The sequence below is a fragment of the Cetorhinus maximus genome, chromosome 31 (assembly GCF_964194155.1).
Source record: "Cetorhinus maximus chromosome 31, sCetMax3.hap1.1, whole genome shotgun sequence".
NCBI lineage: Eukaryota > Metazoa > Chordata > Chondrichthyes > Lamniformes > Cetorhinidae > Cetorhinus > Cetorhinus maximus.
Genome location: NC_135909.1, coordinates 3,437,327 through 3,451,120, shown reverse-complemented (window position 1 = coordinate 3,451,120; position 13,794 = coordinate 3,437,327). Strand labels below are relative to the sequence as shown.

At 51.6% G+C, this 13,794-nt stretch overlaps 1 protein-coding gene across 1 annotated transcript in view; it reads left to right on the top strand.

The window, feature by feature from the left end:
- The first annotated feature begins 1,958 nt into the window (after positions 1–1,958).
- vps51 (VPS51 subunit of GARP complex) overlaps positions 1,959–13,794 on the top strand; it is a 29,000-nt gene continuing 17,164 nt past the window's right edge. Inside the window, exons 1-4 of the mRNA XM_078532953.1 lie at positions 1,959–2,161; positions 7,955–8,084; positions 11,587–11,733; positions 13,432–13,651. Of these exons, the coding sequence (XP_078389079.1) occupies positions 2,003–2,161; positions 7,955–8,084; positions 11,587–11,733; positions 13,432–13,651 (656 nt within the window). The 5' untranslated portion in view covers positions 1,959–2,002. The remainder of the gene's footprint in view (positions 2,162–7,954; positions 8,085–11,586; positions 11,734–13,431; positions 13,652–13,794) is intronic.

The following is a 13,794-nucleotide window of genomic DNA, read 5'->3' as shown; positions in this document are numbered from 1 at the left end:
GAATTGACAGAATTAAGTACCTGGTGGCCCTCTGGCACTGACAAGACATGGAACATACAAGAACACCGGAAACAGGAGCCGGAGTAGGCCACTCGGCCCATCGAGCCTGCTCCGCCATTCAGTACAATCACAGCTGATCTTGGGCTTCAACTCCATTTTCCCACCCGCTCCCCACATCCCTTAATTCCCTGAAAGACTAAAAATCTGCCTGTCCCACAGCCTTAAATGTATTCAGTGATGGAGCATCCACAATCCTCTGGGGTAGAGAATTCCAAAGATTCACGACCCTTTGAGTGAAGAAATTCCTCCTCGTCTCAATCCTAAATGATCCTGAGACTGGGCCCCCGTGTTTTAGATTCCCCGACCAGCGGAAACAATCTCTCAGCACCCACCCTGTCACAACCCCGTCAGAATTTGGCGGTTTCAATGAGATTGCCCCTAATTCTTATAAACTCCGGAGAATATAAGCCCAATTTACTCAGCCTCTCATCATAGGACAACCCCTCATCCCAGGAACCAATCTAGTGAACCTTCACTGTACCGCCTCCAATCCAAGTATATCCTTGCATAAATATGGAGACCAAAATGGCACAGTGTTCCAGATGTGGTCTCACCAAAACCCTATACAACTGTAGCAAGACTTCCTTATTCCTGCACTTCAATCCCCTTGCAATAAAGTGGCAAGTAACATTCACGCCACACAAGTGCCAGGTAATGGCCATCTCCAACAAGAGATATCCAACCATCGCCCCTTGACATTCAATGGCATTACCATCACTGAATCCCCCACTATCAACATCCTGGGGGATACCATTGACCAGAAACTGAACTAGACCAGCCATATAAATACAGTGACTACAAGAGCAGGTCAGAGGCTGGGAAGCCTGCGATGTGTAACTCACCACTTGACTCCCAAAGCCTGTCCACCATCTACAAGGCACAAGTCAGGAGTGTGATGGGATACTCCCCAATTGCCTGGATGAGCGCAACTCCAACAACACTCAAGAAGCTCGACACCATCCAGGACAAAGTAGCCCCGCTTGATTGGCACCCCATCCACAAAGATTCACTCCCTCCACCACCGACACACAGTAGCAGCAGTGTGTGTACCATCTACAAGATGCACTGCAGGAATTCACCAAGGCTCCTTTGACAGCATTTTCCAAACCCACGACTGCTACCATCTAGAAGGACAAGGGCAGCAGACACATGGGGACACCACCACCTGCAAGTTCCCCTCCAAGCCACTCACCATCCTGACTTGGAAATATATCGGCCGTTCCTTCACTGTCGCTGGGTCAAAATCCTGGAACTCGCTCCCTAATGGCACTGTGGGTGTATCTACACCTCAGGGACTACAGCGGCTCAAGAAGGCAGCTCACCCCCACCTTCTCAAGGGTCAATTGGGGATGGGCAATAAATGCTGGGCCCAGCCAGTGACGCCCACATTCCGTGAATTAGTAAAAAGAAATATTTTCAGCTTATCAATGAATTAATGACGATGCAGAACTAAAAACGGTTTTGCAAAATACTAACAGCCCCTTTATTTTGATGTAGGCTACAGAGTTCTTGAAAGTAAAGAAGCTGGGTTCATGTTTCACATTGCCCCCTATAAAGATGGCGATCACCCGTGCGCCCTGCTGCCCATTGCCCCCTATAAAGATGGCGACCCGCATCCGCCCTTGCCGCACATTGCCCCCGATAAAGATGGCAATCCCGCATGCACCCTTGCCGCCCGTTGCCCCCGATAAAGATGGCGACCCGCATGCGCCCTTGCCGCCCATTTGCCCCCGATAAAGATGGCGACCCGCATGCGCCCTGGCCACCCGTTGCCCCCGATAAAGATGGCGACCCCGCATGCGCCCTGCTGCACAGGGCCCCTGCATGAATGGCGACGGCGCAACTGCGCATGCGCCATCGTGGCAGCCTGTTTGTTCCTTGAATTAAACGTTATTGTTCCAGGATTGTGTATTTTCAATTAAACTTTATTGCACCAGGGAAGATGGCGGCGGAGCTGGAGGCTGATCCCGGCCCCGGGAAGAAGCGGCGGGTCCGCGGGATGCTGAAACTTTATTACGGGATAAATGAGGGCGCTCGGGAGCCGCTGGACCCGGGGGACATCGACGGGGCCCATTTCGAGCCTGAGTTTTACTTAAATAAGGTGATAACCCCGCCCCCCACCCACCTACCTACCTACTTACCTACCTACCCACCCACTTACCTACCTACCCACCCACCCACCCTCCAGTGAGATAGGGCAGAGAGAGGGCAAAACACCCAGGGAAGGGAGGAGAGAGAGGGCCAAACCCCCCAGGGAAGGGGGGGGAGAGAGGGCAAAACCCCCAGGGAAGGGGGGAGAGAGAGGGCAAAAGCCCCAGGGAAGGGGGGGGGAGAGAGGGCAAAACCCCCAGGGAAGGGGGGAGAGAGAGGGCAAAACCCCCAGGGAAGGGGGGAGAGAGAGGGCAAAAGCCCCAGGGAAGGGGGGGGGAGAGAGGGCAAAAGCCCCAGGGAAGGGGGGAGAGAGAGGGCAAAAGCCCCAGGGAAGTGGGGGGGGAGAGAGGGCAAAACACCCAGGGAGGGGGGGGAGAGAGGGCAAAAGCCCCAGGGAAGGGGGGTAGAGAGAGGGCAAAAGCCCCCAGGGAGGGGGCAGAGAGAGGGCAAAACACCCAGGGAGGGGGCAGAGAGAGGGCAAAAGCCCCAGGGAAGTGGGGGGGAAGAGAGGGCAAAACACCCAGGGAGGGGGGGGAGAGAGGGCAAAAGCCCCAGGGAAGGGGGGTAGAGAGAGGGCAAAAGCCCCCAGGGAGGGGGCAGAGAGAGGGCAAAACACCCAGGGAGGGGGCAGAGAGAGGGCAAAACCCCCAGGGAAGGGGGAGAGAGAGGGCAAAACCCCCAGGGAGGGGGGGGAGAGAGGGCAAAACACCCAGGGAGGGGGGGAGAGAGGGCAAAACACCCAGGGAGGGGGGGGAGAGAGAGGGCAAAACCCCCAGGGAAGGGGGAGAGAGAGGGCAAAACCCCCAGGGAAGGGGGGGGAGAGAGGGCAAAACCCCCAGGGAAGGGGGGAGAGAGAGGGCAAAACCCCCAGGGAGGGGGGGGAGAGAGAGGGCAAAACCCCCAGGGAAGGGGGGGGGAGAGAGGGCAAAACCCCCAGGGAAGGGGGGGGGAGAGAGGGCAAAACACCCAGGGAAGGGGGGGGGAGAGAGGGCAAAACACCCAGGGAGTGGGGGGAGAGAGGGCAAAACACCCAGGGAAGGGGGGGAGAGGGAAAAACCCCCAGGGGAGGGGGGAAAGAGAGGGCAAAAGCCCCAGGGAAGGGGGGAAAGAGGGCAAAACCTCCAGGGAGGGAAGGAGTGGGGGAGAGGGTAAAAGCCCCAGGGAGGGAAGGAGTGGGGGAGAGGGCAAAAGCCCCAGGGAGGGAAGGAGTGAGGGAGAGGGCAAAAGCCTCAGGGAGGGAAGGAGTGAGGGAGAGGGCAAAACCCCCTAGGGGGGAGAGGGGGCAAAACCCCCAGGGCGGGAGGAGGAGAGAAGGCAAAATCCCCAGGGAAGGAGTGAGGGAGAGGAGGGGGGTCGAAACCCCCAGGGAAGGAGTGAGGGAGGTGAAACCCTCAGGGGAGGGGAGAGGGGGGCAAATCCTCCAGAGAAGGAGTAGAGGGCATTAGTGAACCAGGTGGGTTTTTATGATAATCAACAATGGTCATCATTAGACTTTTAATTCCAGATATTTATTGAATTCAAATTACACCATCTGCTGATGTGGGATTTGAACCTGGGTCCCCAGAGCATTACCCTGGGTCTCTGGTTTACTAGTTCAGTGACAATACCACTGCCTCCCCTTTTATTGGTAATGATCATAGATTTATGATTTACAGTTCTGGAGTCCCCAAAAACAGGACATATTTTCCTTACCTCTACCCTTTCAAATCGCCTCACATGTTTTAAGACCGATATCATGACCCTCTGCCCCGCCCCTTCACTTTTCTACAGGAAAAACTGGCCAGTTTGTTTAGTCTTTCCTGATAAGCAAATGATTTCAGTCTTGCTCTCAGCCTTCGGAATAATCTTGGCACCTTCTCCACTGCCTCCATGTCCCTTTCACCATACCTGAGACCACAACTCAGCATGAAGCCCTCAGGGCGGTTTACACAAGATTCTTTACAAATTCAGCGCAATTATTCTGCATTATAATTCCATCTCTCTGGAAATTAAGTCCCAGTACTTTGTTTTGCATGGATTTATGAACCCTCATTGCCACTTGTGTATTTGGATCCTTTATTCCTGAAGCTCCTCTCTCCTATTTTGGGTCTTATACAAGGAATTAGTCTTTTGCATGGGATTTTATATAAAAATATCTTGACCAGATTATTTGTACAGTAGGGGCACGTGGGATTAAAGGTCACTTGGTTAAGGAATGGCAGATGGAAACTAGTGGTGAATGGTTAACGCGTCATATTTCATATTTAGTGTGATTTCCCTGGATAGGGTTAGAACCTGCTCATTGTGAACCTGCTTTAAACTGCTTAATTTATTTCATTGGCTGGGGAAGGAACATAATTATTCCGAGCCAGTTCAACACTTGATCAACATCAACTCACAATGTTAATTGTATTGGATCTTCTGCCTCATCACAATTCCCTCCCCCCACAGTGTCAATTTCAACAATTGACACACATCTTGTAATTCTAGTTGGAAACACTAATAATTTTTAAAAATATTCATTCATGTGGATGTGGGCGTTGTTGGCTAGGCCAGCATTGATTGGCAAATAGGCAAAACCCCCAGGGAGGGAGGTAGGGAGGGAGGGATGGGGGGGTGGGGAAGCCCCATGGGTGGGGAGGGAGGGGGGATGGTGGAGAAGCCCCATGGTGGAGGGGGGGGTGGGGGTGGGAAGAGAAGCCCCATGGTTGCGGGGTGGGGGGGGTGGGGGGGAGAGAAGCCCCACGGTTGCGGGGGGGGGTGGAGGGGGGTGGGGAGAAGCCCCATGGTGGGGGGGAGGGAGGGGGAAAGCCCCATGGAGGGAGGGGAGGGAGGGTAAAACCCCCAGGGAGGGGAACCCCCAGGGGGTGTGTGGGGGGGGGGGGGGGGGTGACCCCAGGGAGGAAGGGGGGGTGGGGGTGACCCCAGGGAGGAAGTGGGGGGTGGGGGTGACCCCAGGGAGGAAGGGAGGGGCGGGGGGGGGGTGAACCCAGGGAGGAAGGGAGGGGGGGTGAGGGGTGAAACATTGAGTGAAGCAAAAACTCAACAGAGAAAGAGAGGGAGAGTAAGCATGAGAGGGCAGAAACAATACAGAGAAGGAGCGGTGAAAGTACACTGAGTGAGTGAGGGAGGGGAATCGGTGAGGAACAGTGTGATAGTGCTAGAGTTTGTTCCTGACTTGCAGCCTTGACTTTGAGATAACAATAGGTAACTCCTCAGAGCGGAAAAGGAGGAAGCCCATTGAATTCTTTTCGTTTTTGAGCTGGTTGATGCTTGTGAACCTGCTGCATGTACTAACGCCCCTGTGGACAGGTACACAGTGAACCTGCTGCATGTACCTGTGGATAGGTGCACAGTGAACCTGCTGCATGTACTAACACCCCTGTGGATAGGTGCACAGTGAACCTGCTGCATGTACTAACCCCCCCCTGTGGACAGGTACACAGTGAACCTGCTGCATGTACTAACGCCCCTGTGGATAGGTGCACAGTGAACCTGCTGCATGTACTAACGCCCGTGTGGATAGGTGCACAGTGAACCTGCTGCGTGTACTAACCCCCCTGTGGATAGGTACACAGTGAGCCTGCTGCATGTACTAACGTCCCTGTGGACAGGTACACAGTGAGCCTGCTGCATGTACTAACGCCCCTGTGAATAGGTGCACAGTGAACCTGCTGCATGTACTAACCCCCCCTGTGGACAGGTGCACAGTGAACCTGCTGCGTGTACTAACCCCCCTGTGGATAGGTACACAGTGAGCCTGCTGCATGTACTAACGTCCCTGTGGATAGGTACACAGTGAGCCTGCTGCATGTACTAACGCCCCTGTGGATAGGTGCACAGTGAACCTGCTGCATTTACTAACGCCCCTGTGGATAGGTACACAGTGAACCTGCTGCATGTACCTGTGGATAGGTGCACAGTGAACCTGCTGCATGTACTAACACCCCTGTGGATAGGTACACAGTGAACCTGCTGCATGTACCTGTGGATAGGTGCACAGTGAACCTGCTGCATTTACTAACGCCCCAGTGGATAGGTACACTGTGAACCTGCTGCATGTACCTGTGGACAGGTACACAGTGAGCCTGCTGCATGTACTAACGCCCCTGTGGACAGGTACACAGTGAGCCTGCTGCATGTACTAACGCCCCTGTGGACAGGTACACAGTGAACCTGCTGCATGTACTAACGCCCCTGTGGATAGGTGCACAGTGAACCTGCTGCATGTACTAACGCCCCTGTGGATAGGTGCACAGTGAACCTGCTGCATGTACTAATGCCCCTGTGGATAGGTGCACAGTGAACCTGCTGCATGTACTAATGCCCCTGTGGACAGGTACACAGTGAGCCTGCAGCATGTACTAACGCCCCTGTGGATAGGTGCACAGTGAACCTGCTGCATGTACTAACGCCCCTGTGGATAGGTGCACAGTGAACCTGCTGCATGTACGTGTGGATAGGTGCACAGTGAACCTGCTGCATGTACCTGTGGATAGGTGCACAGTGAACCTGCTGCATGTACCTGTGGCTAGGTGCACAGTGAACCTGCTGCATGTACTAACGCCCGTGTGGATAGGTGCACAGTGAACCTGCTGCATGTACCTGTGGACAGGTACACAGTGAGCCTGCTGCATGTACTAACGCCCCTGTGGACAGGTACACAGTGAGCCTGCTGCATGTACTAACGCCCCTGTGGACAGGTACACAGTGAACCTGCTGCATGTACTAACGCCCCTGTGGATAGGTGCACAGTGAACCTGCTGCATGTACTAACGCCCCTGTGGATAGGTGCACAGTGAACCTGCTGCATGTACTAACGCCCCTGTGGATAGGTGCACAGTGAACCTGCTGCATGTACTAACGCCCCTGTGGACAGGTACACAATGAACCTGCTGCATGTACTAACGCCCCTGTGGACAGGTGCGCAGTGAACCTGCTGCATGTACTAATGTCCCTGTGGATAGGTGCACAGTGAACCTGCTGCATGTACCTGTGGATAGGTGCACAGTGAACCTGCTGCATGTACCTGTGGCTAGGTGCACAGTGAACCTGCTGCATGTACTAACGCCCGTGTGGATAGGTGCACAGTGAACCTGCTGCATGTACTAACGCCCCTGTGGATAGGTGCACAGTGAACCTGCTGCATGTACTAACCCCCCCTGTGGACAGGTGCACAGTGAACCTGCTGCATGTACTAATGTCCCTGTGGATAGGTGCACAGTGAACCTGCTGCATGTACCTGTGGATAGGTGCACAGTGAACCTGCTGCATGTACCTGTGGATAGGTGCACAGTGAACCTGCTGCATGTACCTGTGGATAGGTGCACAGTGAACCTGCTGCATGTACCTGTGGATAGGTGCACAGTGAACCTGCTGCATGTACCTGTGGATAGGTGCACAGTGAACCTGCTGCATGTACTAACGCCCCTGTGGACAGGTGCGCAGTGAACCTGCTGCATGTACTAACCCCCCCTGTGGACAGGTGCACAGTGAACCTGCTGCATGTACCTGTGGATAGGTGCACAGTGAACCTGCTGCATGTACCTGTGGATGGGCGCACAGCCAGAGTGGAGTTAGGCTACACAGGCCGGGAGGGCACCGGCTTCTGGCTCTAGCCTGTGCTGGGTGGCAGACGGCACTGAACGGTGCGAGTCCCTGTGTCAGGGCTGCTGGAGGAGCAAGAGGCCGACGCTCTAGGGAGGCGAATGGGAGATGAGGGATGGGTAACTAATAATTCCGTTGTCCGTTTCTTGTGTGACAGCTAAGGAAAGAGTGCTCGCTTGCGGAGCTGATGGAGGGTGAGGCTGAGATGGTGAAGCACATCCGAGCGCTCGACAGCGACATGCAGACCCTGGTCTACGAAAACTACAACAAGTTTATATCAGCCACAGGTATGGGGCGGGGTGGTTCACCGGAGGAGCGAACACTCGGGAGGGGTCCCCTCCTCTCCTGACGGAGCTGACCGGCGTTTTGTTACAGGCGCCCTCTGAATCACAGCTGTGAGGCTAAGCAATGAGGGTCAGCTTGCATTTGACCGTGGGGGGAATCACTGATAATCCCGAGCCTAACCTCACAGAGGTATGAAGGGCTTTGGTGCCACACAATGAGATAAACTATTTCTGCTGGCCAAGGAGTCAGTAATGGAGCATTGATTTAAAGGTTAGCAGCAAAAGGCTAGAGGACTATCAGGATATAGAATGTCTGACTAGAAATGGTGTTGGAGGTGTAAGATTTTGGATTTGGAAGCCACAGATACCTAAGGTAGGTAGTCAGGTATACGCAAGTAATTTTATGGTAGTTTATGAAGAAGCAGCAGTTTAGATATGATGCATTAGCTCAATAGCCAGTAAAAGTGTACACTGATCCCAGAGGACAAACGGATGGTTGGCACAGTGTATGTTGATCTCGGTAGCTTGAGATAGCAGCATTCTAGCCAAAGAAAGAACAACAGACAGAACGTGTGCACACTTTCCGCCTGTTCCAGCTAAACAAAATAAGTGACAGCCATTCACTGGTTCATTCCTCAGGGCAATGCCTCGACCAATCAGGGTCAAGCTGCCTGGCTTAAGTTTCAAACGATGCTTGGCAGTTAACTGTCAGTCACCATCACTAGTGCGTACTCCATGGCAATGTCTCTACCAATCAGAGTCCACCGATCAGCACTGTCTTCGTATATAGTATAAGTTGTTGTTTTTCCCCTTGTATTGCGATTGCCCCGATGAGTGCAAGATGAAAAGCTCCGACATGTCTCTTTTTTCAGCAATACTCAAGTTCTGTGCTACCAAATGACTATCTAGCCAAAGTGTTAGAGAACTCTTTCCCTGTCTTCCTTGCTCTTCCCAGGTCCATCTTCCATCTGAAGAAGGTGGCTTCCTGTCGAGGACTGCGCCCCCACCCCCTGTGCCTCCGAACCCTTGTTAATATATTTTATTTCTAAGGTTGGTAGCTTACCCTATGTCAATCACTTGTTTGAACCTTTCTAACCAATGAATACAGGACAGGTATTCAAGATGGCAGGATGGTCACCTTCCCCCTGTCCATCACTTGAGCTTGAGGTCACTTTTTAGTTTATCTCATGCTGAGGATCATTTGCTAGTGTCGCGAAGAGATAGTAATGTCTATAATGTTATTGGAAATTATTTTTTAAAATAGCGTTCTAGTGGGGGTCTGTGCCTATGTGAGTTTGTGTGTGTGTCTTAATTAGATTAAAGTCTGGGTGCTTTGATGTGTAGTAGTTTTGAGATGTAAATTAGATAAACGTTAGGAGGGTAGAAGGTAAAGTGTAAATTTGCATTTGTTAAGAGAAACCATTCCAGACTGCGGATGAAATCTTACACCTAGCTGGAAGACGCCAAGCAATGTGTTTATTTTTTATTCAGCTTACTAATAAAATTGGTGGGATGAAAGGATGTTATTATTAGCGGAGGTAAAGTTAAAAGTCTAGTGATACAATGGAAAATTTACATTCAAAGAGAAAGATAGGTATAGAGGGGATTGTGTGTAAGACAGAGGCATTTTAAGATTGAACCAGTGTGAGAAGCCTCCAGCCTGTAAGCCTCATGCTGCTGTCTGCAAGGACCCAGAGCTGCAAAAAAACTAATTTTGAATGCGACTGTCCAGGGCGTGCTTTGCCAGGTGTCTGTTTAAATTTATGAGATTTACTGTTGCCTTGGTAGAGGCTTTGCCATGGAGAATGCACCAGTGATGGTGACTGACAGTTGACTAAGCTTGGTCAGTCACCATCACTGGCGCATTCTCAATGACAATGCCTCTACCCATCAGAGTCCACTTGCCAACCAATAGGCTCTCTTCTCTAACAGTATAAATTGTTGTTTTCCGCTTATATTGATATTCTTGTGAAGTGTCCTGCTGAGTGCAAGACGAAAAACTTCGACATGCCTCTTTTCTTTCAGCCATACTCACGTCTCATTACGTTAAAGGCGCTGTATAAATATAAGAACAAAGAACAAAGAAAAGTACAGCACAGGAACAGGCCCTTCGGCCCTCCAAGCCTGCGCCGATCATATTGCCCGTCAACTAAAACATTTTGCACTTCCGGGGTCCGTATCCCTCTATTCCCATCCTATTCGTGTATTTTGTCAAGCTGCCTCTTAAACACCACTAAGTTGTTGGAATGCAAGAACAGAGGCACCTGGGAGCCCCAGGTGTTTGAGGTTGGCAGGACAAGTTTTTTAAAAATTCTTTCATGGGACGTGGGCCTCACATTTGTTGTCCGCCCCTAATTGCCCCTTGAACTGAGTGACTCGCTCGGCCATTTCAGAGGGGCAGTTAAGAGTCAACCGCATTTGCTGTGGGGTCTGGAGTCACATGTAGGCCCAGACCAGGTAAGGAGGGCAGATTTCCTTCCCTAAAGGACTTGAGTCAGCCTGATGGGGTTTTTTACAACAATCGATGATACTTCCATGGTCGCCATCACTCAGACTAGCTTTTCGATTCCAGGTTTAAAAAATTTTATTCATTGAATTTAAATTCCGCCAGCTGCCGTGGTGGGATTAGCCACCAGGGCATCATCCTGGTCCTCTGGATTAAAGCGCAGTGACATTGCCCCTGTGCCACCACCTGTCCCCAAGTTGAAAAGACGGTTAAGAAAGCATATGGGTTACTTCGCTTTGTACATAAGGAGATCGGGCCCAGGACTGAGCGAGTCCTGCTAAGCCTCTAGAAATGGCCGGTTAGCTCTCTGACTGAGCGTTGCTCAATTCTGGGCTCCGCACTTTAGGAAGGATGTCAAGGCCTGGGCGAGGGAGCAGAGGAGATTTACTAGAATGGGACCCGGATGAGGGACTTCAGTTAGGAGGAAAGACTCGATTTGATAAAATTGTCCTTAGAGTAGAGAAGTTTAGGATCTAATAAAGGTGTTCTTTGACACAGTAAAGTGGGGAGGGACTTTGTTTCCTTTGACGTTTTGTTGGTAACCGGAGGTCATAGGTTTAAAAATAATTGCCAAAGGAACTCCAGGGGTAGTGAGGCGTTTCCTCGCGCAGAGGGTTGTTAAGATCTGGAACGCACGACCTCAAAGGTTTGCTGGAATAAGACTCAAAAGGTCGTTGGACATGTGCTTCAAGAGGACGAAGTTACAGGGATGAAAACGTGAGACCTAGGACTAAATTTGACAGCTCTTTCGAAGGGCTGCCACAGACACGACGGGCCGAATGGCGTGCTCCCCGTGCTGTAAGATTCTGACGAGGTAGCTCTCTGGGAGCCGGCTGATGGGCTGATTGGCCCCCTGCTGTGGGCACCACCCTACAGTCTTCACACACGCCGCTTTGTGGCTGGTGGGGGGGTCGCGAGGGACCCTCCGGGCCCTGTTGTCGAGTCTCCCGTTACCGTACTGATTACCATCGCCTGACTCGTCAGTGCTGTCTTTTCCAGACACCATCAGGAAGATGAAGAATGACTTCAAAAAGATGGAGGACGAAATGGATTGCCTAGCGACCAACATGGCGGCCATCACGGAGTTCAGCGCCCGCATCAGTAACACCCTTCAGGACCAGCATCAGCAGATCACTAAACTCTCAGGTGCGCAGCCATTGTCGGGTGGTCCTCATTTGCCAAAGAGCAGCGTTTAAAGTTGCTGCAGCTGGACTCCGAATTCTGTGTTTCGTTTTGTGACGTCCAACCACAGAGGGGTTGCAGCATAAGAGGAGGCCGTTCTGCCCACTGTGTCCATGCTGCCTCTCTGTTAGAGCTACTCCCACTCACGCCACCTTAAAATAAGATCAGTATGTTATTTAAATGGGGAGAGAGATTGCAGAACTCTGAGGCGCAGAGGGATCTGGGTGTCCTGGCACATGAATCACAAAAAAAAGTTAGTATCCAGATGCAGCAAGTGATGAGGAAGGTGAATGGATTGTTGTCGTTTATTGCAAGGGGAATGGAATATAAAAATAGGGAAGCTTTGCTACAAGTTGTACACGGTGTTGGTGAGACCACATCTGGGGTACTGTGCACAGTTTTGCTCTCCTTATTTAAGAAAGGATGTAATTGTGTTAGAAACAAGTTTGGAGAAGGTTCACTCGACTGATACCTAGGATGGTGGGGGAGGGGCTATTTTATGAGGAAAGGTTGGACAGGCTGGGCCTGTATCCACTGGAGCTTAGGAGAATGAGAGGTGACCTTATTGAAACATGTAAGATCTTGAGGGGACTGGACAGGGTGGATGCTGAGAGGATGTTTCCCCTTGTGGGAGAGACGAGAACCAGGGGACACAGTTTAAAAATAAGGCATCTCCCCTTTAGGATGGAGATGATTTTGTTCTCTGAGGGTCATTTGCCTTTGGAACTCTCTTCCCCAGAGAGTGGTAGAGTTAGGGTCATTGAGTATTTTTAAGGCAGAGGTAGATTGACTCCCTTGTTAGTCAAGAATCTAAGGTTATTGGAGGGGGAGGCAGAGATGTGGAGTTGAAGCCACAATCGGGTCAGCCTTGATCTTATCGAATGGTGGTGCAATCTCCAGGGGCTGAATAGCCTGCTCCTGCTTCTAGTTCATGTGTTTGTATAATAATTATCCAATTCCCTTTTGAAAGCCACGATTGACTGTGCCCCCCGCCACCACACACACACACACACACACACACACCTTGTAACTGAAGTTCCTCATCCCTGGAACCGTCCTTATGAATCTTTTCTCCAAAGCCTTCACATCCTTCCTGAAATGTGGTGCCCAGAACTGAACGCACTTGTCCCAGCTGAGGGCTGAACCTGTGACTTATAAAGACTGGCCTTAATCCCTTGCTTTTATACTCCACGCCTCTATTTATAAAACCTAGGATCCCGTATGTTTTATTATTTGGAGAAATTGCCGTTCCTTAGAAAATAGAATGCTGAGCGGAGATTTGATTTGATCAAACTTACAAAGGGTCTAGACAGAGTAGATAGAAACTGTTCTCATTGGCAGAAGGCTTGAGAACCAGTGGGTACTGATTTAAGAATAGAACCAATGGTGAGTCAATGCTGAGTGGTTAGGATCTGGAATGCACAGCCTGAGAGTGTGGTGGATGCAGATTCAATCGTGGCTTTCGAAAGGGAACGGGATGAGCTCCTGAAGAGAGAGAATTTGCAGAGCTACGGGGATAGGGTGGGGTAGTGGAACAAGCTGAGTTGCCTCTTGCAGAGGGCCAGCACAGACACGATGGGCCGAATGCCGCCTCCCCCCCCGGGTCGTAACGATGCCACTAGCCCCAGCCCTGCGTTCTTAACCTGCACTTTGTGGTTTCAGGCGTGCACACGCTGCTGAGGAAACTCCAGTTCCTGTTTGAACTCCCCGCTCGGCTGAATAAGTGCATCGAGCTGGAGGCGTATGGGCAGGCCGTGCGGTATTACAGCAAAGCACGCTCGGTGCTGCATCAGTACCAGCACATGCCCTCTTTCCAGGGGATTCAGAACGACTGCCAGAAGATCATGTTTGACCTCGCGCAGAAACTCAGGGAGAAGTTCAGGTATTGCCGCCCGTACCACAGGACTCGCCTTCCGCTTCCGCCTCCCCCTTCTTTTACAGCGTGGCAGGGGTTTAGGAGGGGACAGGCCCAGCTCTTTGCAAATCAAGCTGCCTTGGCCTCCGTTCACGGGAGCCTTTTGGCTG